We start from the raw sequence: 27,093 nt of genomic DNA, 5'->3' as shown, positions 1-27,093 counted from the left end.
CCATACATCCACCACCCTTTGTGTGAAAAAGGAAGAGTTTAATAGTTGGTTGCAGCTACCATGGAGTTATTAGTGATAATTTTTCTCTTGTTTCAGTTTAACTGTACATATTCATCAGCGAGCAAGAAATCAGAAGTGCCTCAACGCCGTAATTTCCCTTCAATGTCCCAAGTCAACAATGCAACTTTGAACATGGAGCTGTACAGCACAGATTTGTTCCGCGCACCCACACAGGGAGTGCACACAGTTTCGGAAAATGCCCCATTATTTGTTGAGGTAATGATCTTGCTGAGCTTGCAAATGAAGAATTGTGCAATTTGTGCTTTATGCTGAATTATATCAGTTCCTTTTTTGCGTGCAATCAAACAAGCATGTGGTTAGCTTGTGGTTTTGCTTTCTATGGCTTGAAGGGGAAAATTGCAGGCATAATCAACCCAGAAGTGATACTGGAATTTGACCCAAGTGATTTTCCTAACCATGATGACTGTAATTTCATTGTGGTGTGTAATACTAGTAAAACTAAGATGCTATCGAAGACTGTTACATCACTAACTAAAACACACACTTTATACATTAATTATATTCTTGCTTATTCAAGCTGCTGTTAGTTAGTGTGAAATACACATTTTAATAAATAGCATTCAAATATAGGTGGTTCTGCTGGAATGTAATAGTTGTGTTCTTCAGAAACCTTGGGTTGTACAAAATCGTTTTATACAATCAATCGTGTCAATGAAGGAAATGGGGTTCGGGGCTAGAGAGTTTCAGATTTGCCCGAGCAAAGTATTTTTCCTGCAGGATTCTCAAAACTAAAGGTCATTTCAATAATAAATAAGTTTATTTTTAATTTCTGCAAGCTGAAATACTAAAGGTTGAATATTACGTTGTTTAACAGAGTATGTTTAAAATAGATTCTTAGAATTGTAGAATATTGAAATGGGGCCTTTCAGTCCACCTTGTCAATGTGAAGCCTGATGCCTATCTATGCTCATCCCATTTGCCTGCATTAAGCCCATATTCCCCTCTGCCTTTTCTATCTAAGTACCTGTCCAAATGGCTTTTAAATGTTGTATCTGCCTCTTCCACCACATCTGACAGCCCCCTCCTTCCGATTGACCATGATCCGCTGTGTGAAAACCTGCCCTTCAGATCTCCTTTAAGCTTCTCCTCTCTCATCTTAAACTGCATCCTCTAGTTTAGGTTAATTTAGAGATACAGCACAGAAACAGGCCCTTCAGCCCACCGAGTCCGTGCTGACCGGCGATCCCCGCACATTAACACTATCCTACACACACTATGGACAATTTACACATACACCAAGCCAATTAACCTACATACCTGTACGGCTTTGGAGTGTGGAAGGAAACCGAAGATCTCGGAGAAAACCCACTCAGGTCATGGGGAGAACGTTCAAACTCCATACAGACAGCACCCGTAGTTGGAATCGAACCCGGGTCTCCGGCGCTGCAAGTGCTGTAAGGCAGCAACTACCGCTGCACCACCATGTCGCCCGTTCCCTGCCCTGAGAAAAAGACGATGACTACCTATTCTCTCTATGATTCTTGTAATGTTATAAATCTCCTTAAAATCATCCCGCCCAGCCTCTAATGTTTCAGTGAATAACCCCAGTCTTCCAATCTCACTCTACAACTGCAGTCCTCCATTCCAGGCAACATCCAGAAGAAGGGCCTCGACCCGAAACGTCACCCATTCCTTCTCTCCAGAGATGCTGCCTGACCCGCTGAGTTACTCCAGCATTTTGTGTCAAACATCATGACAAATCTCTTCTGCACTCTCTATGTATTACTATCAATACTTACCCACTTACTATCGCATTTTGCAGCAGTGACCACTTTATCCTGTCAATTTTTAAAATGGCGCATTTTTAGACTGTTTAACAAAACACTCAATTTATCTGGAATTTAATCAGCGAATAAAAGAGCAATCTGTAATCTATATTTAAACACTTTAAAAGCCCAAAGTCTTTTTAAGCAAATTATTTAATGTATAAGCATTGATTCCCACACAACCCCTCTTCACTGTCTCAACATGAAAATTAGAAAAAACTGGGGAAAGTCTTTTCTCTTATAATTCTCACAAGCTTTCTCAAGTTCAGCAATAGGAGTATTAATAGTTACAGCTTAAGCAAGTCACAAATAGCAATTTCTTGGTTGTCTGTTGAGTCACTTGATTCCTACTACAGTGAAAAATCATTCAAAATAACTTAATGTCAGTAAGATCACATGCAGCAGCAGATCAAAAGCATGCACACCGTAACACAAAAGCACCTTTGCACAACCAGAGCCAATTCATGGTCACATTGTTTATCGTTTCTTTTGTTGCAATGTCAGGAAGGAAATTCACAACAACCACATTATTCTGCCAATTTAAAAATAGATATAAAAAATGATGATGCAGTAATTTTCCAGATTCTGATCTGTTTCCATTCCACACATGTTGGTTCTTTGCGAAGTGGTATACTTTTGTTTTTCTCTCGTGCGAAAGGCTAATCTGAAAATACAGCCTGTTCTTGCATTACAGAGATGCTCGTTACCCTATGCCCAATATCACAGGAGCAACTAAGCAATGCAGAATATTCACTATGAGAATAAAATTACAACAGCAAAAAAAAAAGAAAAATAGAATTAAGGCTGTAAAATATTTTTTTCACAGGAATCATCTTCCCCCTTTTTGGCTGATTTGGTGAAATTGTAATATGATGCCATTTGAGAATTTTAAATACTTTTTCTCTTCTTACGCTTTGGATTTAGGTCTCTATAACGAAATCTGACCCAGATATCAGTTTTGTCATCCAAACATGTTACATTTCTCCATCGTCGGACCCTGCTGCCCATTCAGACTACGGCATTATTGAAAACATTTGTCCAAGGGAAGACTCGGTGACCTTCTACAGTTCCCAGAAGCTTGATTTCCTCATACCGCACGCAGAGATGGAGAAAAAGAGATTTAGCTTTATCTTTAAGCCAGTCTACAACATGTCCTTGGTTTTCCTTCATTGTGAAATTACGTTGTGCAGTAAAAAGGATGGTGAAAGCCAAGGATTTCCTAATCTCCCCAAGGTTTGTCTATTTAGTGATTTGAAAATAAGGACATAAATACCAGCAATTTGCAATGCAAGCTTTATTTCTACAAGCTTAGAATGTTAGTCAGATTTCCTCATCCACGTTAGAAGCAGTTGAAACATTTATCTAGTTATAGATAACACAACACACAGATTTAACTAAAAGTTGCTGTAACTTTGCTGATGCCCACTGCTGAAGTAAATAATGTGAGTCACCAGAATGATTTTTGTATCACCTGACAGCCAACAATCTGTATCTTGAGATCTGCCGTGTTGAATCAATGATTCTGCATGTTTTCTATTGAAAAATTTTACCAGCTTTGTTTTGGGCTCCTATGATCGAGTAGAGTCAGAGTCATACAGGACAGGAACAGGCCCTTCAGCCCAACTTATCCATGCTGACCAAGATGCCTCATATGACAATAAAACACTCTTGACTCTTGACTAGTCCCATCTGCCCACGTTTGGCCCATATCCCTCTAAACTTTTTCTATCCATGTGCCTGTCCAAATATCTCTTAAATGTTGTTATTATACCTGCCTCAACCCCTTCCTCTGACAGCTTGTTCCATATACCCATTATTCACTGTGTCGAAATAGTTGCCCTTCAGGTTCCTATGTTCTTTGATCTTTGTCCCCTCACGTTAACCCATGTCCACTGGTTCTTGATTCCCTTACTCTGGGTAAAGTCCTAGTTTGCCCAACCTCTCCCTATAGCTCAGCCCCTCGAGTCCTGGCAAAATCCTTGTAAATCTGCTTTCTTTGCAGTTTAATGGCATCTATTTTTATAATAAAACTAGACCAAGTGGACCCGTTAGGCCCAAACCTCTCCTGCATTGGTGCAGCACTCTCCCCCCCTCACCCCTCACTCCTCCCCCCCCTCTTCCCCCCCCTCCTCCTCCCTCTCTCCCCTCCCCCTTCAAAAATATAACACCGATTTCAATTAAACTTCCATCAGCACCAAAGGGATGACAGTGAGTAAGGTGGGCCGAAAATTGTCGCACTATCGTGTACGTTTTGGCTGTAGTTCAGGAACAAACAAACAAACAAACGAGAGTTTTAATATATAGATATAAATATCACTACGAGTGCAGTTAATTAATTGGTAAACACGAAAATCAATTTAAATTTCTGGCCTCAAAAACACTTGAGATTGATCATTGGAATTTTGCATTATTCATTGACAGAAAATATATTAATGCAAAGATTCCAGCAATTTTTAAATCGATGCAATGGTTACTAAACCATAATCAGTATTTCCAATTATTGTTAACACAAAGCATTACAGCTGTTTAGTGTACTTGTTTTTAACCCGATTTTGATATATCTGTCTCTTGCTGCAGTGTATTCCACACGATGAAGCTTGTATAAGTGTGAATTTTCAAATAATAATGGCCATGGCAAGGAACAGGCAATCATTTACAAAGCCACTGGCCGTCATTTCTGGAAAGGTTGCTCCAACCATCGCACAAGGTTGGTCACCATTAAAAGCCTGACTGTGGTTTGTGTGTATGGCATATACGTCTCGTGCATTGGTTTACATAACGGGGAATTCACACAGGTTTATGCAATCAATAACTGCTTTCCTCCAGCTTTGGCAATTTTGCATCCCAGGCTCCTTCCAGCCCATCATACCATACCCGCTGCTTAAGTTAGTCCTAATCTTTGAAATTTCTTCCTTAAACCTCTCGATCTCTCTGTACTCCTATACTTTAATGAACTCCTTACAACCTCTCCCTGATAGAGCACTTTGTATCTTTTTTCATAAACCAGCATCTGCAGTTCCTTGTTTCTCCGGACAGAAACTCTTTTGGCTCATTAGAATTTTGTCTGATTATGATCTTGTGAACTCCCTTGAGATGTTTTATTTTGTTCACATAAATTCCAGTTGTTGTTGTTGTTGTTGTAGCAGACTTTTTCTAAAGAAGTGTATTAATTTAGGGTGGAATCCAGAGATAGAGGCTGAAATGACTGAAGAGGACTGGACAGTCAAAGGCAGACAATAAAGGCCACAATGTTTTGTTTGAGAAGATTAGGGCTAGTAGACGAGTTGGTGCATAAAGATGTATGAAGTAAGTTGAATTTTAAAGTGGATAGAATAGCATATGTGCCAATTTTAAACTGTAAAGTCAATAGGTGTGGGTTGGTTGTGAAACTATTTTTTGTTTGTTGAGGTAAAAGGTACTGGATGACGAAGGCTAGCAAAAAAAACATTAATGAAGTGTGGAATGTCTCATTTTCATGGATGGTAGGGTGGTTTTTGTGGTCAAATGGAGGTATGAAATTTGGTTCACACTAGACCAGGCTATCAAGATTTCACTGCTCACATTGAGGCAGTGACCTGGGAGAGGAATGAAATCACTGGCAGATTAGCAGAACTTTTGCGTATTGCTGTAAATAATACCTTTACATGCAAGGATTAAATATATTTGTGATACACACTTGACTTGAACAGAAGAAAAGCACCAGTTGAAAGAAATGGCAGGAAAGTAGAATTGAATGTCACCGATATGTATGGATATGGCATTTGTATGGAAAATAATCCTATCCTGGACAGGAACGCATTATAGTTTCAGCCTGTGATAACTGATGAAGTCCAGAGATAATGGTGCATGTAAGACAACATCTCATTAACAGAAATTTGACGGCTGCTTCTACATAGTCGGATGAAACACCACAGATCTGCAGCTGGATGCTGGAGGACTAATAATTAGTGAGAGTAATGCGATCGACCATGTCAAGTGCTTTGGAGCAGTTGAAGATGGTCAGGGGGTTATGACACCATGCCATTTATTGAGTATTGGTTTGTTCTAGCCAGTAATGGTTTTTTTGAGGTGGGGAGAGTTGCGTAGGCAATGAGAAAGGGAGAAAGCAACTCCCATTCCTTCAGAAGGTGATGAGAGAGAGACAATGGGATCTGGGATGTCATGGAACTGTTGCCAGTCCCCGACAATGGGCCACTCTCAACCAGTGTCACAGGATGCAGCCCTGAGCTCCACAACTTAGTTCCAACTGCTTGCCTCTCTACACCAAGCCACAAACCAATTCATTGCTGAGAAGGTGTCAGCAGAAGCTGGCGATTTGGCTCCAGATTCAGTAACATGCGGTAGGGGAGGGGGCTAGGGGATTGTATTATGGCTCCTGGCACAACATTGTACAGCCTGAACATATGTCTTTTTTTTATATTGGGAAGGGATATGTCCCTATGAACATTATGGCTGGATGACCAAGAACGCTGTAATAAACCAACAGTCTGCACAGTTTCCGTATAGAACTTTTCACAGGAAATATAAATGAACTATTGTTTTATGTCTTGGTAAAAGTATGAAGTTTGCTTTCCAGTGTAGTTTTGTTTATTAAGTTGAATTTGGACTCTGTTCGATTGCGGTGAAGAGCATATTTGCTCTAAAGGATCAGTTAAGTGAAGGATGGATAGATCTGGCCACATACTCATATGCATGTTATTGTTTAAATCTGTTCCATAAAAAATGGCCTCGTTAACAAAGAACAGTTGTTTTTAATATAATCTATGCAAGATTTAAAAGAAAAACTATGAGCTGGATATATACCTTTGTAACAAAGTCATAAATTAACTGTTATTGAAAGCCTAATTTCATAATTGGATTGCATCACATTATTTTGTGCTTGATTCTGCTCTATCCTTTCTGATCAGAACCAGGACTTCTCTATCAGTGTTTTTTCTTCCCTGCCTTCAATTGGATGCAAATCCATTCATGATAGCTCCTTCATCCTTACCTACAACCAATATGGTTTACCAGTTAGAGGTTCACAGCATGCCATCCCTACCCGATCCCACCCCTCCATCACATCTCACTATATCTTCACTGCCTTTATATTGGCCTGAACCTGAAGCAAAGTAAAACTTGTCTTTGTTTTGGTCACCAACTCCATAACCATGACCCAATACCACGCTCTAAAAGGCTGAAGCAGTCTCCAACCTTGGCTAGTGTCTGGGGAAAGAAACTGATGAGATCTGATTTTTAACCTCTTTTCTCACTTGCCTCCTACGTTCAACACTTTGAAACTTCAGCTCACGAACAACTCTGAAGAGATTGATGCAGGCTAGAAAAAAAATTATGGTCATCTGGAATAAATAACCACATCCCTTTATAAACAACATGTTTTGAAGCATATGGACTTTGTTTATCCGTTCTTTTATAAGTGAAGCGAGCAGTGCTTATATGGAAATATTTGATGAATTACTTATGTGTTTATTCTGTTTTGACAGTAAAGGGGGGTAGGAAGGGAAGTGCACTTTGCTCTATTTTGATTGTCAGTGTGTGAAGGTGTTCAGTTTTGTACTTTACCATTTTCTTAGTTTCTTAATAGATAAATTGAATGAATTGCAAGAACATTAATATCTTGATTGAACACTGGGTAAATTTCTTTAAAATGTGACATTTCTTTTAAAAAAAGGCCACCCAAGAAACTGCAGATGCTTGCGAAAAACGCAAGATTCTGGAGAAGCTCAGTGGGTCAGGCAGCATCTGAGGAGAGAATGGACAGATGATGTTTCAATTCGGGTCTGAAGAAAAGTCCTGACATCATTAGTCCTGACCCAAAACATCAGTAGTCCATTCTTTCCTCAGATACTACCTCACCTGCTGAGTTTCTCCAGCACTCTGTGTTTTGCTATTTCTTAAAATAAACATATCAACCAAATACATATTCTGCACTCTGTATCTTCGCCTTTGTTGTATCTACTATACTTGAGTTTGACTTGATTGAATTTGTGTGGTATATCTGATCTGTTTGGATAGCATGCAAAACAAAGCTTTTCACTATACCTTGGTGCATGTGACAATAATAAACCTAAACCATTGTTCTGCATAAATGATTAATGATGGGATACAAGTTCAAGGCAAAAACAGTGTCTTAAAATGTAACACAGAATTATTGTTGACCATATAGTTATGTTAAAAATACCCAGTCCCTCCCCACTTTTCTCCAGCCAAGAGAGAAAGCGGGAAGCTCCTTCAATCTATCCATCAAAGCCATTTTGTACTTGAGCAATGTACTGAAGCAATAAAATAGAAATGAAGAACTGCTAGTGAACACAATATATGCAATCCAGCATGTAACTTATTCTTTGCAATGTTTATAAAATTCTGTTTTAATATTTTATCAAACTCTCTTCTTGTGAACTCTAGAATGATGACTGGCCACAGGCCAATATTTTGATAGCTGTAATTAATACATTTGATTTTTTTTCTTTTTAGTGAAAATTGACACCCAGATTAATGCAGAGAAACCAAGGCCTTGTAAGTTAAATTATTAAATGTTATTTTAGCTGTAAATTTGTTATGCTTATAATGATATGCTTACGTCTTAAAAATAATAAAAGAATCAAGGAAGTAATGCAAGAAAGTAGTGCTGAGGTAGAAGATCAGCCATGATGATCTTGATGGTGGAGCAGGCATAAGGGGCAGGATGGAAGCTGCTATCACTATTGTTCATGTTCTTATGAATGAGCTTTCTGTCAGTGGTACCATTTGCTTTGATAAGGAATGGTTTCCTCATTCAGTGATTTATTTATTTTTTGGATAGTTTTGCAGCATAATATAAAACGTAACACATAATAATGTTTTTAACATTGAGCAATACAGCACAGGAATGAACCCTTCGTACCATAATGTTTGTGCTGAGCATGATACCAAATTAAAGCCGTCTTTGGGCTGTACGTGATCCATATCCCTCTATTCCTTGTGCCTATCCAAAAGTCTCTTAAACGCCGCTATCGTGGCTGTTCCTCCATCACCACTGTGCAAAAATACAGGCCCCACATACCTCCAATAAACATTTCCCATCTCCAATAAACTTTTTGCATAAGTCCTCCTGTCTATTTATTGTCAATATCACCAGAGTCTCTAACCACTTTTCAGAGTTCCCAACCCTAATTTATTTTCCAGCAGATGACTGACCCTGCCTTATTCGATCAAACCCCAACCTAAATCTCTCTCTGACTCTAAAACCTACCTCTTTACAACCTTGTTCCAGCCCCACCTCCCTCATCCCACCTCCCTTCACTCACACTGGTGATTCAAAGCCCAAGTTGATTTCTTCCACATTGTCATGAGCTTTTGGATAAAGAATGCAAGGTTGTTCTACACAATATGACATCCTGGGGCCAGCCTGAACTAAAATTGAGCTGTTGGGGATCCTTGGACCAAACTGGTATCGCACCACCTCTTCAGTGCTGCTTTCATGCACTGATTCAGGTCCACGTTCTTTTAAAGTATGATTTTACATTAAATATCTTTTTGATTAAGAAACCGAAGAAACAGTTTAATTCTGTGGATTTAATTCCTCTTTCCATTCACTCTCACCGCGAAGAGTGAATGGAAAGAGGAATTACATCCACAGAATGAAACTGTTTAATTCTCTCTTTCTTTATATTCAGAAATATATGTGCAAATGAAAGCATCAATTCACAAACATTCTTATGTTTTACTAATTAATGTAGCAACTCTCTCTGTGAAACTACAACCTTGCTTGCCTATACTGCCTGCCACTATAAGCGAGCGTAGTTAGCAGAGGTATTGTGGCAGTATTACAGCTAGGTGAAATTCTGCCCCAAAAGCTGACAGGTCTTGCAAGTGAAAAAAAAACCCAACAAAGCATGTGCCATTAACCATAATTATACGGGAACACTGATTTTCTTTCTGTCTGGGAATAACAAATGGATATTCTTAAATTATAAAGTGATGCAATGAATACTCCATTCTAAACATAACATAATAAATAGCAATATAACTCTTTTAAATCTCTTAATTAGATGATTATTACTAAAATGGAAAAGAACTGGGGCACAAATAATACTCTAAAATACACCAGTGGAAGCTAATTGGTCCTTTTTTGTAAGTGTAGCATTCAGGATAAGTTTAAAGGGAAACTGCCATGTTCATGAATCACATTGGAAAATGTTCTTTAAAGGTTGTTTATTTCAACACATTTTGATCTTATCAAACATATGTGAGTTGGTTAATATTTAAAATACGTAGTCGGCCTTTGTCCCATTTTAAACAATTAGTTATTTAAATTATTTTATCTCTAATAAATACAATCTCTACCATCTTCTGAGATTTGCTATTATTCCTGCCCATTTACAGCCGCTGTTATTGAGATTACATGTTGTGCCTCCTAAATCATGGTTTTAGACTTAATTAGAGCAGTATGGATAGCAGTGATCTGAACCAGATTTGTTGACAAGGTGCACACACATAGGCCTTTGTGCAGTCGATTACTTTAGGTCTAAAGCCTCCCTGTAAATAGTCTGTGTTTCAGAATTTAAGAAAAAACATATTGTAGTGTTTGAGACAGTGCAAGCAAACAATCAAACATGTAGACAAATGAATTGTTGTTGGCATGAGTATGTTGCATTAAACACTAGTTCAGTTGTCATTATGATACTAATAAATAATTCTGCACATCTGAAACTGATTTTTTGGTGACTAATAATCCCAACTGAAGACGTGTTTAATTTAATACTTCATATCTACATACAAATAAGTTAATTGTTTAATTACTGATGTGTGCATTGTGCACAAAATACTAGATCAATTGTCATTACGTTGCTATCCATGAATAAACCTGTACTCTAAAATAAGAGTTATTGTTAAATGATAATTCCAATTGGAGTTGTTTTATTTTATGTCATATCTACATGCAAATTTGTATAATATTTCTTCCATCTTTCAGATATAATTTATGGTCTGGATACTCCCACAGTTGTGGGAATTGCATTTGCAGCCTTTGTGATTGGTGCCCTTCTGACAGGAGCTTTGTGGTACATTTACTCTCTCACAGGTATGCTTGAAATTATTTTGTTTCTCTATATCCATGGCATAGGATCATCCCCATTCTGTTGAGATGAAACAATTACATTTTCCTGATGGATAAGGAAAGGATTATTAGTCGCCCACTGAGATTAAAATACTGATGAACATATAGATCTCAGTTTTGATTCCTTTTCTGAATTTGGAAAAAATATACAACTTGATTGATTCTAAATCATAGAATTAGAACATAGAGCAGTACAGTACTGGAACAGGTTCTTCGGCCCTCAATGACTGCCGAACATGATGCCAAAATAAACTCATCTCATTTGCCTGTACATAATCCATATCCCTCCATTCCCTGCATATCCATGTGCCTATCTAAAAGCCTCTTAAACACCACCATCACTGGCATTGCTGTCTAGGCACCCAATTCACTCTGTGTAAAAGCAAATTTGCCCAACACATCTCCTTTAAACTTTGTCCCTTTTGTCTTAAATGCCCTCCAGTCTTTGACATTTCCCCCCTGGGAAAATGGTTCTGACAGTCTACCTTTCATAATGAAAGGTAGCCTTTCATAATTTTATATACTTCTATCAGATCTAAAACAAAATGCATAAAATTATGAGAGGCATAGAATTGTAAGCTTTCTTTTTGAACTTGTAGAATTCTGTTTGGAGATACAGCATGGAAATGGTCCTTTGGCCCAACGAGTCCACACTGACCATTGATTGCCCGTTCACACTAGAACTTATCCCACTTTTTCCATCCACTCCTTACACACTAGAAACAATTTACAGATGCCAATTAACCAAAAACCCCACATGTCTTTTAAGTTGTGGGAAGAAACCAGAGCAGCTGTATGAAACCCACATAATCACAGGGAGAATGTGCAACCTGGGTCAGGATCGAACCCGGGCCTCTGAAGCAGCAGCTCTATCGGCTGTGCCACTGTCGTAAGAGTATTTTTAGAACTTGAAGAATGTGTAGAAATATCTTCAAAATGTCTTCAAAATAATAATTTAACATAAGGTTAAAGCAATGGGGCATTAGTAAAGTCATTTATATTTTAACAATGCTGGCCATTTCCTTGAAATACATTTAGCTTGATGCAATTGGGCTGTGGAAGCTGACAGGATGGGAGGATGGGTTCATAAGAAATATTGCCAGAGGATAACCTCTTGTACATAGCCGAGGGAAAATTGGTTATAATTTAAGAAGTAAATAATTGGTCCATAGCTGAAATATATAAATAGAGAAAATGCTGCCACATGCATTCTGTAAAAAAAAAAGTGAGAAAGTTGGTGAGCTGGATCCACTTTTTATTCAATTCTGGTACATCAAGAAATACGTACAACTGCGTGAATTCTATCAGCATTTTATGTAGATTTGTCAGTTTGGTATTAGGATGTTGAAACATTTGAAACAGCTAGAGCTGGTATGCTAAAGTAGAAAATAGACTGAACTGGCATGAGATAGATGCATTACTAAATATTTCTATTTCAATACAAAGTAATGTCTTAGCAGTCAAGGATAAACATGTTTTAGACTTTAGAGATACAGCGTGGAAACAGGCCCTTTGGCCCACCGAGTCCACACCGAACAGCGATAGTGTACACTGACACTATCCTAAAAACTAGGGGCAATTTTTAATTTTACTGAAGCCAATTAACCTACAAACCTGTAAGTCTTTGGAGTGTGGGAGGAAACTGGAGCACCCACAGAAAACCCATGCAGTCACAAGGAGAACAAGCAAACTCCGTACAGACAGCACCCGAGGGCAGGATCAAGCCCAGGTCTCTCCGGAGGCAGCAATTCCTCCGCTACGTCACTGTGCCGCCCAATTTTATGAAATATTTTTACTAAATTTCAATAGTTTCCAGGGCAAATGGTTTGTCCAGTGCACCATTGATCACAATGCAGATATTCATATAATCAGCTTTTTTTTTAAAAACATAATTTTTCCCCACCACTGCAGCCATAGAGAATTTGATTTTAATGGCATTGTATGTCTGACTCTGCAGGTAAAATGGCATTTATAACCTCTTCAGAGAAGGCATTTTTATTCATCTTTTAATTTCTCTAAATCTCCATTCTTAATTACAGAGCAATTTGCATTCATCAGTATTCACAGTGTTTGTATATTTTCTATGTTGCTCCCCAGGTAGAAATGTATCAGTATCTGTTTTTTATTAAAAAGCCATGTTGTTCTTAGTAACTTGGACGGACGTTTGCTTTGTCCTTATGATTTGGCTTTGAGCTGAGCCAACAGTGGGTTTAATTTTCACTTATTTTAGCAAACGTAGACTTTCTAATATGATCCACTATGGGTCTTTCTAACATTTTGACTGATTGTGAGCCCACCGCTCAAAGCCGCACATCATTGAGCCAAATTAATGATCTCATTTCACCAATGGTTTTAGTATGGTGTAAAAAACAGAAGAACATTCACATGCACTAGGCATTGCTTTGAGATGTGCATGGCCCTCACTACCTGATCTAGAAGATTGAATAATGGCTCAAAACGTTCTATTGCTCAACATTATAAGGTGCTCCACCTTATCGAACACACAAAAAAAATCCTTTCAAAAGTAAGTCCGGGTTGGGATTAGAAATTACATAAAAGTGACACCAATCAAAAGTTCAGCTGCCTGTGTTTGATGGGTGGTAGAATATAATTGATAGTGTTTACAGAGATCCCTCATATCATTGGCATTCCCACCTGGTTGAACTAAAGGAATAGATCACAGCAGCAGAGAGCTAAACTATGGGAAATAACACTATTTTATGGCAGCACACAAATATAAATCCTAGACCTTTCTTTGTATCACTCTGCATTCTATTGACAGAGTTCTGTGTTGCTGTACACTCCCCTTTTAAATTCCACAGGAAATGGCAAGATCTTTATCACAGAACTGTTTCCAGTTGTAAGAGGGATCTTTCATTGTATCTAAATCCAGCATTGACTTAATTACATTATTGCTCAACAAAAAATGTGCAAGGATGTGTAAGAAAAACATTTTTAAAATACATTATATAACTATTTACTGTCACCGCTCAATTGACTTCCATTTTTTATCTGGATGTGAATATTTTAGATTTAAAGGGAATCAAGGAACAAGGGGTTAGTGCAGGAAAGTGACGTTAAGGTAAGAATTCAGAAATGTTTGCTTTGAATGTCAGAGCAAGGAGAAGAGTTGTATTCCACTGCCTCTGTTTCTTTTGTCCTTGTATATCCTTACATATCCCTTCAATAAAAATACATGAAGACATGAAGCCCACTCCTATTGGATTTGAACAATTTAAACAATTCTCAGCACTTCAACAGTTCTTCAATACACTAACAATTTTGTTGAAGTTGACAGTGTTTTACCTTTAGCATTATTTTCCTAACTTTGAAAGAGTTTTATTTTAAAAAGGGTTTCCATTTGTGAAAGGTGAAGTTAATTAAAGTTAATCTGGAAACACTATTTCTGCTGGATACTGAGACAGCAGATGCTCATTATAAATTTAATAACTGCCAAAACAACAAAAGAATGTTCGGAGAAGCTTTATTTCCAATTACACAGATTTTTGTTGGGAGAGCAAAATTCGCAACAGCAGTTCGGGTGGCACAGTGGGGCTGCTGGTAGAGCTGCTACCTCGCAGCACCAGAGATCTGGGTTCGATCCTAACTTCAAGTGCTGTTTATGTGGAGTTTTTGCGCGTTCTCCCTGTGACCGCGTAAGTTTCCTCCAGGTGCTCCGATTTCCTCCCACATCCTAAAGATGTGCGGGTTTGTAGATTAATTGGCTGGTGTAAATTGCCCTTAGTGTGTTGGGTATGGATGAGAAAGTGAGATAACATAGAACTAATGTGAATGGGTGATCATTGGTTGCCGTGCATCGGTGGGCCAAAGGGTGTTTTATCATGGAGTGATTTCAATCAGTTATCACAGAAAGGGTTTTAAAAGATGATGAGGAAAAGTAAAGCTGTATATCCTCCTTATTTCATTCATTTGTTTGATGTGTTACACATAATTAACCCATTCCCTTTAGATAGATGGTGCAAGGATGACTAAGTATTTAGATTTTGTTTTCCATCGCCTCGTTACTGTGAAGCTGTGTAGTAAGAATGCTTACATTGCAGTGATAAATCTTTTTGATTTACTCATTCTTCTTAGGGCCCTGGATTTATCTAGGCTAGTTCTTTCAGTATTCATTAATTTCTTGGTTTTCTGGAGAGAAAAAAACATTGAACATTTGCTGATTGACATGGAAGGGATTTCTTGTCATTGTATTGTGATGCAGTTGGTAAAACTGGATTGCTTACAAAATATAAATAACTGAGGAGCAAGGATTGTGCGTAACATTAAGACCAATTGATTACTCCAAAACTTTGACTACATCACAAGTACAACTCCATATTTATCAAAGGGTGACAGATTAGAAAAAGTGAACTCATCGTTAATTTGTACGTTGGGGCATGATGAAGCACTTGGCAGGTCACATTGCTGAACATGCTGTTGCAAGCCTAAGGGAATAAACCCAGGTTTTGCGTAAAGTGTACAACAAAATGAAGTTGCTTATTCAAAATTACGACCTGTAGCATCTCTCTTGACACTAATTTTACAAAACAGCTGTACAATTGTAGCTCGGAAATATTCCTTAATTTATAGGAACCAGTCAGGCTTGTATAAACCTGCACTGGAGGAAAGATATTTATTTCCCTCTAAGGGAGAATGACAATAGATGGTTATCACTTCCTTTTACTTACAAAGCTCAAAGGTACCGGAGGCAGCAAATAGCAAAATATGTTACTGTGATGCAGTTGTACTGAACATAGCCTATCGACTTGAAAACATCAATTGAAATTCAGCAAAAGATACAACAGCTGTCTAAAATACTATTATTCAGCCCTGGAGGTGGAAACTGACTTCATTGTCATCCAGTATAACTCACTGAGTTCAAATGTTCCACTTAATTCATGTTTTTCCTACATCTCTCAGTGCAGGTTATAAATTCTGACCAATGTTCCAAATGTGTTCATCTTAAACATGGAAATATGGAAACATCCTCCCTCTAAATATTTGGGTTTGCAGTACAATTTCCGGGCATTATATGGAACCATGTTTGCGATTGCATCTGATTCAGTGTATTAATCATACAATTAGATAGTAATTACATCTATTGCCTGCGTCTGGTTTAAGGTTTTTGGACCTACAAAAATGCTTTTTATTTGTTACGATTGTTAGAATAAGTTATTTATCCAAGGAGAAAAATAAATCTTTCCATGATCGTAGACCACCTTTTTTTTAAATACCCTGATTAAAAATTATCTGACAAAGCAAACTCAGAGGACTAAAAATATCAGTCAGATTTTCTTGGCAAGGAGTTCTAATACTGATTTTCTTTTTAATGCAGCTATCTGCTGTGAGCTAGCTTTGTTTCAGTTTAAAAGTCGCAAATTACATCTGCAGAATATCATGTGTGTGTGTGCACCCCACCATGTTCAATCTGTTAAAGTGAACGCTTTCAAAAGCTGAGCTGATTTTTCATGGAATGGTTCTTAAGCACACATTCTTGCAGTTTACGGCTGATTTTGGATTTGGTTCAGTGCTAGTCGTGACTTTATCCCTTCGTAGAATGGTGCACTGACTTTAAGTTCATCAAGTGCAGTGAATATCGAAAAGCCCTTTAATTCCTCAAAAAATAGGTCCCTATCGTAACATTGTTTGGGAAATGGTTGAATGTGCTATTAAGCTACCAATCTGGGATAACAGTGGGGGATCGGGGCCGGTTCTGATTTTTGCATGAATCTGTGACATATTAGTTTTTTTAAAGCTTGGCAGCGATCCTCAGAGCTGAGAGGCCTTGAAAAGGGATTGTGACTTTTTTTTTAAACATCTCCAGCAGTGGAGTGGAAAACAACAACTTCATGGGTTCTGAAAACTATTTTCAAGCTGGAAAGTTTTTATATATACCCACAAATGAAGGAATTACATACAGATAATTGCAGGATTCATCTTGATATGAACATAAGGCCTTAAATTCTACAGCCTCGCCCGCAAGCCACTTTACCGTATAGAGCACAAAAGTTTAGACTTTATACTTTAGAGAGACAGCGCGGATACGAGTCCTTTGACCCACCAAGACCGCTCCAACCAGCGATCGCTCCGAACACTGGCACTATCCTACACACTAGGGACAATTTACAGTTTTTCTTTAACCAAAGCAAATTGATCGAAAAACTGGAATATCTTTGGAGTGTGGATGGAAACCGGAGCTCCTGGAGAAAACCCACAAGGTCACAGGGAGAACAATAGACAATAGACAATAGACAATAGGTGCAGGAGTAGGCCATTCAGCCCTTCGAGCCAGCACCGCCATTCAATGCGATCATGGCTGATCACTCTCAATCAGTACCCCGTTCCTGCCTTCTCCCCATACCCCCTCACTCCGCTATCCTTAAGAGCTCTATCCAGCTCTCTCTTGAAAGTATCCAACGAACTGGCCTCCACTGCCCTCTGAGGCAGAGAATTCCACACCTTCACCACTCTCTGACTGAAAAAGTTCTTCCTCATCTCCGTTCTAAATGGCCTACCCCTTATTCTCAAACTGTGGCCCCTTGTTCTGGACTCCCCCAACATTGGGAACATGTTATCTGCCTCTAATGTGTCCAATCCCCTAATTATCTCATATGTTTCAATAAGATCCCCCCTCATCCTTCTAAATTCCAGTGTATACAAGCCCAATCGCTCCAGCCTTTCAACATACGACAGTCCCGCCATTCCGGGAATTAACCTAGTGAACCTACGCTGCACGCCCTCCATAGCAAGAACATCCTTCCTCAAATTTGGAGACCAAAACTGCACACAGTACTCCAGGTGCGGTCTCACCAGGGCCCGGTACAACTGTAGAAGGACCTCTTTGCTCCTATACTCAACTCTTGTTACGAAGGCCAACATTCCATTGGCTTTCTTCACTGCCTGCTGAACCTGCATGCTTCCTTTCATTGACTGATGCACTAGGACACCCAGATCTCGTTGAACTCCCCCTCCTCCTAACTTGACACCATTCAGATAATAATCTGCCTTTCTATTCTTACTTCCAAAGTGAATAACCTCACACTTATCTACATTAAACTGCATCTGCCATGTATCCGCCCACTCACACAACCTGTCCAAGTCACCCTGCAGCCTTATTGCATCTTCCTCACAATTCACACTACCCCCCAACTTAGTATCATCTGCAAATTTGCTAATGGTACTTTTAATCCCTTCGTCTAAGTCATTAATGTATATCGTAAATAGCTGGGGTCCCAGCACCGAACCTTGCGGTACCCCACTGGTCACTGCCTGCCATTCCGAAAGGGACCCATTTATCCCCACTCTTTGCTTTCTGTCTGTCAACCAATTTTCTATCCATGTCAGTACCCTACCCCCAATACCATGTGCCCTAATTTTGCCCACTAATCTCCTATGTGGGACCTTGTCGAAGGCTTTCTGAAAGTCGAGGTACACCACATCCACTGACTCTCCCTTGTCAATTTTCCTAGTTACATCCTCAAAAAATTCCAGTAGATTTGTCAAGCATGATTTCCCCTTCGTAAATCCATGCTGACTCGGAATGATCCCGTTACTGCTATCCAAATGCTCAGCAATTTCGTCTTTTATAATTGACTCCAGCATCTTCCCCACCACTGATGTCAGACTAACTGGTCTATAATTACCCGTTTTCTCTCTCCCTCCTTTCTTAAAAAGTGGGATAACATTTGCTATCCTCCAATCCACAGGAACTGATCCTGAATCTATAGAACATTGAAAAATGATCTCCAATGCTTCCACTATTTCTAGAGCCACCTCCTTAAGTACTCTGGGATGCAGACCAACATGCAAACTCCATACAGAGGGCACCCGTAGTCAGGATCGAATCTGGGTCTCTGGTGCTGCAGGGCAGCAACTCTACCACTGCGCCCCAGTGTCCCCCTTTTAATTAATCTTACCACAAATTAAGATTCAATTTGCGTGTCGTATCTTTGTATCTTTTGGGGAATTGGCCGACTAATGGACAACTGTTTTCCTCTCTAGGTGAATTGCAAACTCTCATATAAACCACTGATGGAATTACTTTATGCATAGCAAAAGAACCGAGATGTTATTTCTGTTTGTTATTTAACCTTACCGCATGTTAAGACTAAATTTGCCTGTGGGACGTCTGCATTTGTTTGGTGCATAGGCCAACTAATTGACAATTGTTTTACCTCCACAGGTAAAACAGGTGGAAGGCAGCAGGTCCCTACATCTCCTCCAGCGTCAGAAAACAGCAGCACCGCTCATAGCATTGGAAGCACACAGAGCACTCCCTGTTCGAGCAGCAGCATGCCCTAACCCTGAGGGAAATAGCTACAAGGAAATGAAGTGTAGAGGCAAAGTTCAAAGTGACTAATTGTTGGTTACTATCCCGAGGATAAAAGGAAGATCTTCAGTTGCCTCTTGAAAGCTGACATGTACTTTCAAGACAAAAAATATCATCTTAAGTTGCTGTGTACTTTAGGCAAACTGACTTCTCTCAAGCGCATTATGCTATATGTGATGAAACTACTAATTACCCTGAATAGGAACGTGCTAACAGTTTATGTTCCTTATGTGAAAATTGTACCAGATATTTCTCAATGCTGCTTAATGTCTAGAATGCGGCCTTTTAATTATTATATAGACTTCATTGTGATCACCAGCAACTTTCTGAACACACAAAGAAAACACCGTTCTGATTAACCAAAGATAACAACTAAACATTCAGTCTTTCTAAGTCACATATACATCAAATTTGTATCAGTTAGACAGGTTCCTTAGAAATATTGTAAAATACCTGTACCAAAAAACAACTCTAAGCCATCTTTCTCTGCATATGCTGTTAAATATGTTATCACATTTTTTTAAGAACATTTACATCTTTGTTAAGAAATCAGTGTTTTAAGCTAATTGATCTAAAATTTAAAATATAGACCAAAGCAGAGATTTCTGCTGTTTTTCTCAAATTATCTGGACAGGTGGTTTTTGAAGATTTTTATTGGTTAGTTGTCCAAGTGTCTTGTAAGCAGCTGATGTTACTTTTAGACACACATGGGGCTATAAAGCACACTCTGAATTCCTCTTTTTTACTTTTTTATATTTTTAAAGCATTTGTTCATCAGTGAGATGATACAAATCGTCCCACACCATGAATGTTGTATTTTCTGCAACTCAGTAGACTGTGTTCTTCACGGTACTGACTATTGCAAACTGTACAGTTGAATGTATTTTGTCATGAATTAATAATGTATTCCTTGTATATAAACATTTATAGAACTCTCCAGAGCAGAGTACAGAGTATTTTAGTAACATATAGGCTATATTTTTTATTGTATTCAGGATTTCCGTGTAAGTGTTCTAAGGGTAGATTTGGTCGTCGAATGCTGATAATGGGGAGCTAGGCTCAAGCGAGTTCAGGTGGAGGAAACTGCACCAGGGTATGGATATTGTAGGTAATGCCGGCATTTAGGAAGCAGTCCAGACACAACTGCATTGGGTTGACTGGATTAAAGATAACACACTTCTGCCTTTGAATGACATTATCTGCCTCGCACTCCCCTTGAAACTAGCTTTCCTGTTAAAATCGCAGGATTACTGAATTTACCCTTTGTTGTTAAAATTATAAAAATGAAATTCAATTATATAAATATGTATTAATTTTGTTAACTGTGAATTTTTCTTTGGATTTTATAATGGATTTCTGCTATTTTGCTTTTTACTCATTTCCCTCAGAATATCTGTTTGGGCAATAGAAGTTGATTTGTTTAATCAGAATCAATACTAATGAAAGTGATTGGAATCACTTTTACATTTTATTAAGATTCTAAATACAAATGTTAGCTTCATTTTTAAAATGGTTATTGCCAGCTGAAGATATTGTATAAAACCTGTACACTTTTCTAAAGCTGGTAATTCAGTTAGTAGTAGGTATGGCTGCAAAATTAATATTTTTATAAAAAAGAATTGTACAATTAGTGAAATTAAATGTGCATTCAGTAACTTGTCCCTGTCATAATACAGTGACAAAAACAAATGATAAGGTGATCATTAAAGCTGAGGCAGTTGTTGGCATTAAACAGTTAGTTATTATTCATATTAAAAATTGAAAATGCTGGAAATACTCTGGCATCTTCTGTAAAAAGAGAAAAAGAGCAAATGTTTCAAGTTGAAGAACATTGACTCTGTTTCTCTTTCCACAGTTGCTTCCTGACCTGAGTATTCCCAGCATTTTCTGTTCTTTTTTCAGATTTCCAGCTTCTGCAGTTATTTTTTGATTTTTCAAATACTTTTTATGCCCTTATTCGGAACATTTCTGAGAAGTGGTTATGAATGGATCTAATGAGCAATTTAGCACTTTAATTTTCTTCTTTCAACAAACCAGGGCAATGTCACAATTTACTTTGTTGTTTGAAAATGTTACATTAAACCACATCAGCCGATTAAAGAAAGGATGTAAAGCTGTGGTTCCAAACCATGGGTGCACGACTCACGGGGTTCTGTGAGGCTGTAATAATACCGAGCTTAGTAGTTGGAAAGTTCCCAAAAGAGAAGTTAAAATATACTCTGCATACCAACTGCCCCAGCCCTGGGGTTGTGAACTGTGCCTGGGAGTCCCTGAGATACCCTAACTCCTTAAAGAGTACCGTATGAGACATTTGGTATGTGTGTGTGTGTGTCCGTGAAGGAGCAAGGTCATTTTAGATTATGAATATGGGGCTTTAGCTGAAAAGGGTTGGGAACCACTGATGTAAAGTATAGAACAACATCATCCATTACTATTTTTCTACACAAAATAGAGTTGCCTCTGGCATAACCTACTGACTACTTTGTAAAATTACAGGTTTTCTGAAGGCTTGTTGTTAGGTGGTGATTAAAGTTAGCATCTTTCAGGCTGCTGTCATTGCAATACTATTTTGCTTTCTCATTTTTTGTTTCCAAAGTGATTGGAAAAATACCCTACAGGAATGTTTCTCTTACCACAATATATGTTGAAAATATTTAGGAGTTTGGCTCACTGCCTGAAAAGAAATGACTTTATGCCTTCCACTTTGCTTCAAACTGCATGTTAATCTGCTTTTAAGTTGTATGTAAAATCTTTTGTGTATTACAATTGAATACAGATATAAAAATACATTTGGGCCTAACATAATGATGCATAAAAAGAGATCAATTAATGTAATATCATACTTCTTTTTGGCCTTTGCTTTTTCACTTTGACTCAAGGATACTATTGATTCTGTTGTTTGGGAAGGGTTTACTAAAATAATCGGGAGCAATCAGATTGCTTTAAACACTATGGTAGGTTCACTCTAATGGTTTAACGTGGACCCTGGCAGCTGTACACTTAGAAATTTCAGATGGTATGTACCTTTTGCATACTTTGGATGTTTGTATAGTATTACTGTTGGAGAAACAATTCTTTGAAGATTGTAAATTTTCTTTTCTTAATACTTCATTTTTTCTTTGCCTTTAAAATATATCTACCTCACTGTTTTACTGAAGGAACAAAGCCTCTCCTGCTGGTTGTACTATTTGACTTTTGTAAGTATTAGCAGGTGGTATCTGTGCCTACTTAATAGGGCTGTGTTCTGTTCATATCTATTTTGCATATGCTGTTGAAAAGGGATTTATTGTGAAAGTTTTTAAAAAATGTTGATCTTTTGTCATACTATATAATTATGTCAAATAAAGTTGTATATCAATTAACTGAATATGGAAATTGTGTTTATTAAATAAAGAAGTGCTAGATTCTAGCAAGGTAAAAATTAGATTTTCTAAAGAGTGAATTGATGTTTACTTCTGACACAATGGTTGCAATTTCACTTAAATCACACACTGAGATGTCCACCAGAACTAGTTGTAGGACCCACACAGATGGGAAAGTCTAATTAACGCATAGAGTAGAAAGAAGGAATTGTAAATGCTGGTTTACCAAGGAAAGACACAAAAAGCTGGAGTAACTCAGTGGTTCAGGCAACATACCTGGAGAGCATAGATAGGTGACGTTCAGAATGAAGAAGAGTTCCAACCCAACGTCACCAATCCGTGTTCTCCTGGGATGTTGCCTGACTCGCTGAGTTACTCCAGCTTTTTGTGTCTAATTAAAACAGTCAGTCCTCCTCACTGTAACAGCATCCAACTATTCCCTGAAGAATCCAAGACTGTTGCCTCCCTTATCCTTACCCCACTGATGATACTTATTAAGGAGAATTTCTTGACATAACCTTTGGCTTGAATATTAAATTTCTTAAATCATGCAAAAACAGAATGTGAGAAAAAGGAACAGCTGTAATTCATTTCCATTATGCAGTATTTAGAGGCCATATAAACCTGCCACAGCAGGAAGTTTCAGTGCGGTCAGGAGCAAGTTTATATCCGTGGTTCCTTAAATGGTAAATTACTAATCTTGGCAATCCTATAGTTAAAAAAAAAAAGTGTTGAGTATAGTGTAGGAACTGCTCCACAGGGAGGAAGAAAAACACGAAAAGGGAGACTCCCTGTGAGCCTCTGTGAAGTACCTTCCAGCAGATGGTCAGAGTCCTGGCAGAGGGCTGGAAGCGAGTTTACTTCCTGCCCCCTCAGTGAGGAATGCAACACATTGTAAAGTACCCAGAGAAAGAGAATGGGGAATAAATTAGTGCAGCATTTTAGAAATGTTATGCATGGTGTCTTTGTTAATATGGAGCCATAAAAAATTCCAGAAATGAAGGACAAACATATAAAGTGCAAAGGTGTACAACGAAAAAAAAGTTAAAGCTGACTCAAAAACAAATTAGGCAAACCAATGCATTTGGCCTTAAAATATACCAAATGCATTTGCAATGAGGCACTGCAACTGTAATATTGTGATTTGGACTAAATTTGGATTGTTGTTCACAAGTTAAATAGAAGAAAGTTTTCCTTTTTGCACAGTACATTGTTTGCAGATCTTGAGATATTGGTAATGCCAACATGGTTTGTGGAAAATTGAACTTGAAACACTATCGCCCATTGTTCATTAAGAACAGAAACAGTGAAATAAATTGAACAGAAGTCCAACTGTTCAGAAATATTGCCCATGAGAGGTCAGTTATTTGTATATTTCCTTTACTAGATCTTGTGCTTACTGCAAAGAGAGGACATTTTTATTTTCCAGAAGTATTTTTTTATATTGTATGATTGACCAAAAACTCACAAGGTTGTTGTTTATAACCTTTTGCTTGCTCCAACTGTTTTCATTTGGATCCAGAGAATTTCTCTGCAAATCCAATTAAAGCATGTTGTCTTGCCATGCTTCACTGATACTTAAGATGACTGTCTGACCAAATGAGAAACAACTTGCTTGCGCTAATGGATTTTCAGTATCTGATGTAGATGTGATGATTGGAACCTTGCTCCAAGTCATGACAGGAATGTGATGAGGTTTAGGATTAACTAGTGCTGAAATGGAAAACAGTTTCTCATTAGTTTTGCAGCATTCTGCTCTGAATCTCTAATTTATATCCTATGGGTGATGAACAAAAGCACTCTGATGTTAGTGATTAAAGGCTTGGTATTACCCTAAGCATTTAATGTCAGTTAAAAGTCATTTAAAAGTTCAACAATGCTGCCTAAGGTATGTTTTTTTAAAAAGTCAATATCCTGTTATTAAAAATCAGAAAGGAAGTTCATTAATTAACTTGGTATAATGTTTTACTGGTTAGGAATTAATGTTCTATTTAATGAAAATAAACTCTAAATGCCTCTATGTCTTTGTCTTTTGGAAAAGTGATATCGATGAGAGTTGCAATAACTAAACCACAGGAGCTGAAAATCTGCAAATTCTTTAATCTCCTGCTGTCATGAGAATCTATTAACTGCTTGAGACATTTCATTGCAGAGTAAGAGAAACTTTACAAACCAGAGGTCAGTTTGATGTGAAACAATATGCATCAAGATTAACCAAGATAGACACAAAGTGCTGGAGTAACTCAGCGGGTCAGGCAGCATCTCTGGAGAGAAGGAATGGGTGACGTTTCGGGTCGAGACCCTTCTTCAGACTGATCCAAAGTTAGTTTTGACTAATATGGCAGGACAAGGATGAACGGGATCCAGAAATATTCACTGCACCATGAGCCATCCTGATATTCAGCTTTTACAATAGACTAGTAATGATTTCTGTAGCTATTCTTAAAACAAAGCCTCATAGTAAATTAAATGAATCATCTAAGAAAGCTATTTGATATTCATCAGCCCATGTGGGGCTCTTTAAATCATATCCTTTATCCAGATGCTGAACAATGAAACTGCATCTGTTTTCCAGTCTGGCATTTGTAGCCCACGCCCAGTTTGGTGATGATGCTCCGTGGTATTGCAGGAGATCTGTTGGGCCTCACCCTTCCAGACCTGGTCATATTAGAACATAGTAAAACAGAGAAACATAGATGCAGAAGTAGGACATTCTGCCCTTTGAGCCAGCACCGCCATTCAATATGATCATGGCTGATCATCTAAAATCAGTACCCTGTTCTGGCTTTTTCCTCATATCCCTTGATTCCTTTAGCCTTAAGAGCTAAATTTAACTCTCCCTTGAAAAGATCCAATGAATTGGCCTCCACTCCCTTCTGTTGCAGATTCACAACTCCCTGGGTCAAAAAGGTTTTTCCTCATCTCAGTCGTAAATGGCCTACCCCTTATTCTTAAACTGTGACCCCTGGTTCTGGACTCCCCCAACATCGGAAACATTTTTCCTGCATCTAGCCTGTCCAATCCTTTAAGAATTATATTTGTTTTTTATTATAAGATCCCCTCTCATCCTTCTAAATTCCAGTGAATACAACCCCAGTCGACCAGTCCCGCCATCCCGGGAATTAACCTGGTAGACCTCTGCTGCACTCCCTAAATAGCAACAATGTCCTTCCTCAAATAAGGAGACCAAAATTGCACACAATACTCCAGGTGCGGTCTCACCAGGGCCATGTGCAACTGCAGTAGGACCTCCTTGCTCCTAAACTCATATCCCCTCGCAATGAAGGCCACCATGCCATTAGCTTTCTTCACTGCCTGCTGTACCTGCATGCTTACTTTCAGTGACTGATGTACAAGCACACCCAGGTCTCGTTGCACCTCCCCATTTCCTAATCTGGCACCATTCAGATAATAATCTGCCTTCCTGTTCTTGCCACCAAAGTGGATAACCTCACATTTATCCACGTTATACTGCATCTGCCATGCACCTGCCCACTCACTCAACCTATTCAAGTCACCCTGCCGCCTTATAGCATCTTCCTCACAGCTCACACTGCCACCCAGCTTTGTGTCATCCGCAAACGTGAAGATGTTACATTTAGTTCCCTCGTCTAAATCATTAATATATATTGTAAATAACTGGGAAACTGAAGATGGACATAAAATGCTGAAGTAACACAGCAGGACAGGCAGCATCTCTGGATGTTTGGGTCGAGACCCTTCTTCAGATGATAAATTAAATTAATCTGATGGAAACCTACACCTCTTTGGTGTAAACTAGCATCTGCAGTTCTTTCCAATGGAAAAGAACTGCACAGGAACAGGCCCTTCAGCCCACAGTATCTGCACCGATACTGGATAAACTAGATAAACTAGTCTCATGTGGATAAACTAGTCTCATCTGCTTGCACATGATCCATATCCCTCCATTCCCTGCATTTTGATGTGCCTATCTAAAAGCCTCAAATGGCACAATCATATCTGCCACCACCACCACCACCACCACCACCCCTGGCAGTGCATTCCATGCTCTTCTAGGGCACTGGTACAATAGATGCCTTTTCGAAGAAGGTGGGAACATCAGACTGCTGAAGTGAGGAGATTGAAGGTGTCTGAATACTCCCACTGGTTGTGCATTCAGGTCCTGATCACATGGTCATCCAGAGATGCATCCAGGTATATTGTCCAGGCTGGATGCTTTCTATGGATTCATCCTCTTGAAGAATGCTCTAACATCGGCCTTGGTGCTCCTGCACATCTCCTAAGTATGAGGTATTATATTTTGGGCCCAGGATGACGAAGAACAGCGCCCCCAGATCTAGTAACCCGTGGGAGCAGACCGTTGTTTCAATTTAACATCACCACTTGTCTCATGGAGTTTCTCAGTCTACCAGAATGGAAAATCCTTGACAATATCAAAGGTTCTCTGCCTCTAATATATAATAATATTCATTTATT

The 27,093-nt window shown here is 38.6% G+C and overlaps 1 protein-coding gene across 4 annotated transcripts in view; it reads left to right on the top strand.

The window, feature by feature from the left end:
* The window catches only part of tgfbr3 (transforming growth factor, beta receptor III), a 126,984-nt gene extending 104,344 nt beyond the window's left edge, over nucleotides 1-22,640 (top strand). For 3 of the 4 annotated variants that reach the window (XM_078408204.1, XM_078408205.1, XM_078408203.1), the window contains exons 12-17: nucleotides 97-276; nucleotides 2,772-3,080; nucleotides 4,425-4,554; nucleotides 8,322-8,363; nucleotides 10,801-10,908; nucleotides 19,127-22,640. In XM_078408204.1, coding sequence (XP_078264330.1) covers nucleotides 97-276; nucleotides 2,772-3,080; nucleotides 4,425-4,554; nucleotides 8,322-8,363; nucleotides 10,801-10,908; nucleotides 19,127-19,245 — 888 coding nt within the window. In that variant the 3' untranslated portion in view covers nucleotides 19,246-22,640. Of the gene's footprint in view, nucleotides 1-96; nucleotides 277-2,771; nucleotides 3,081-4,424; nucleotides 4,555-8,321; nucleotides 8,364-10,800; nucleotides 10,909-13,975; nucleotides 14,027-19,126 lie in introns of all 4 variants that reach the window. The other variant, XM_078408206.1, reaches the window with a different exon arrangement.
* Nucleotides 22,641-27,093: the final 4,453 nt, after the last annotated feature.

Source organism: Rhinoraja longicauda, chromosome 11 (assembly GCF_053455715.1).
Source record: "Rhinoraja longicauda isolate Sanriku21f chromosome 11, sRhiLon1.1, whole genome shotgun sequence".
Classification (NCBI taxonomy): Eukaryota; Metazoa; Chordata; class Chondrichthyes; order Rajiformes; family Arhynchobatidae; genus Rhinoraja; species Rhinoraja longicauda.
This window is presented reverse-complemented; position numbering and strand designations above follow the sequence as displayed.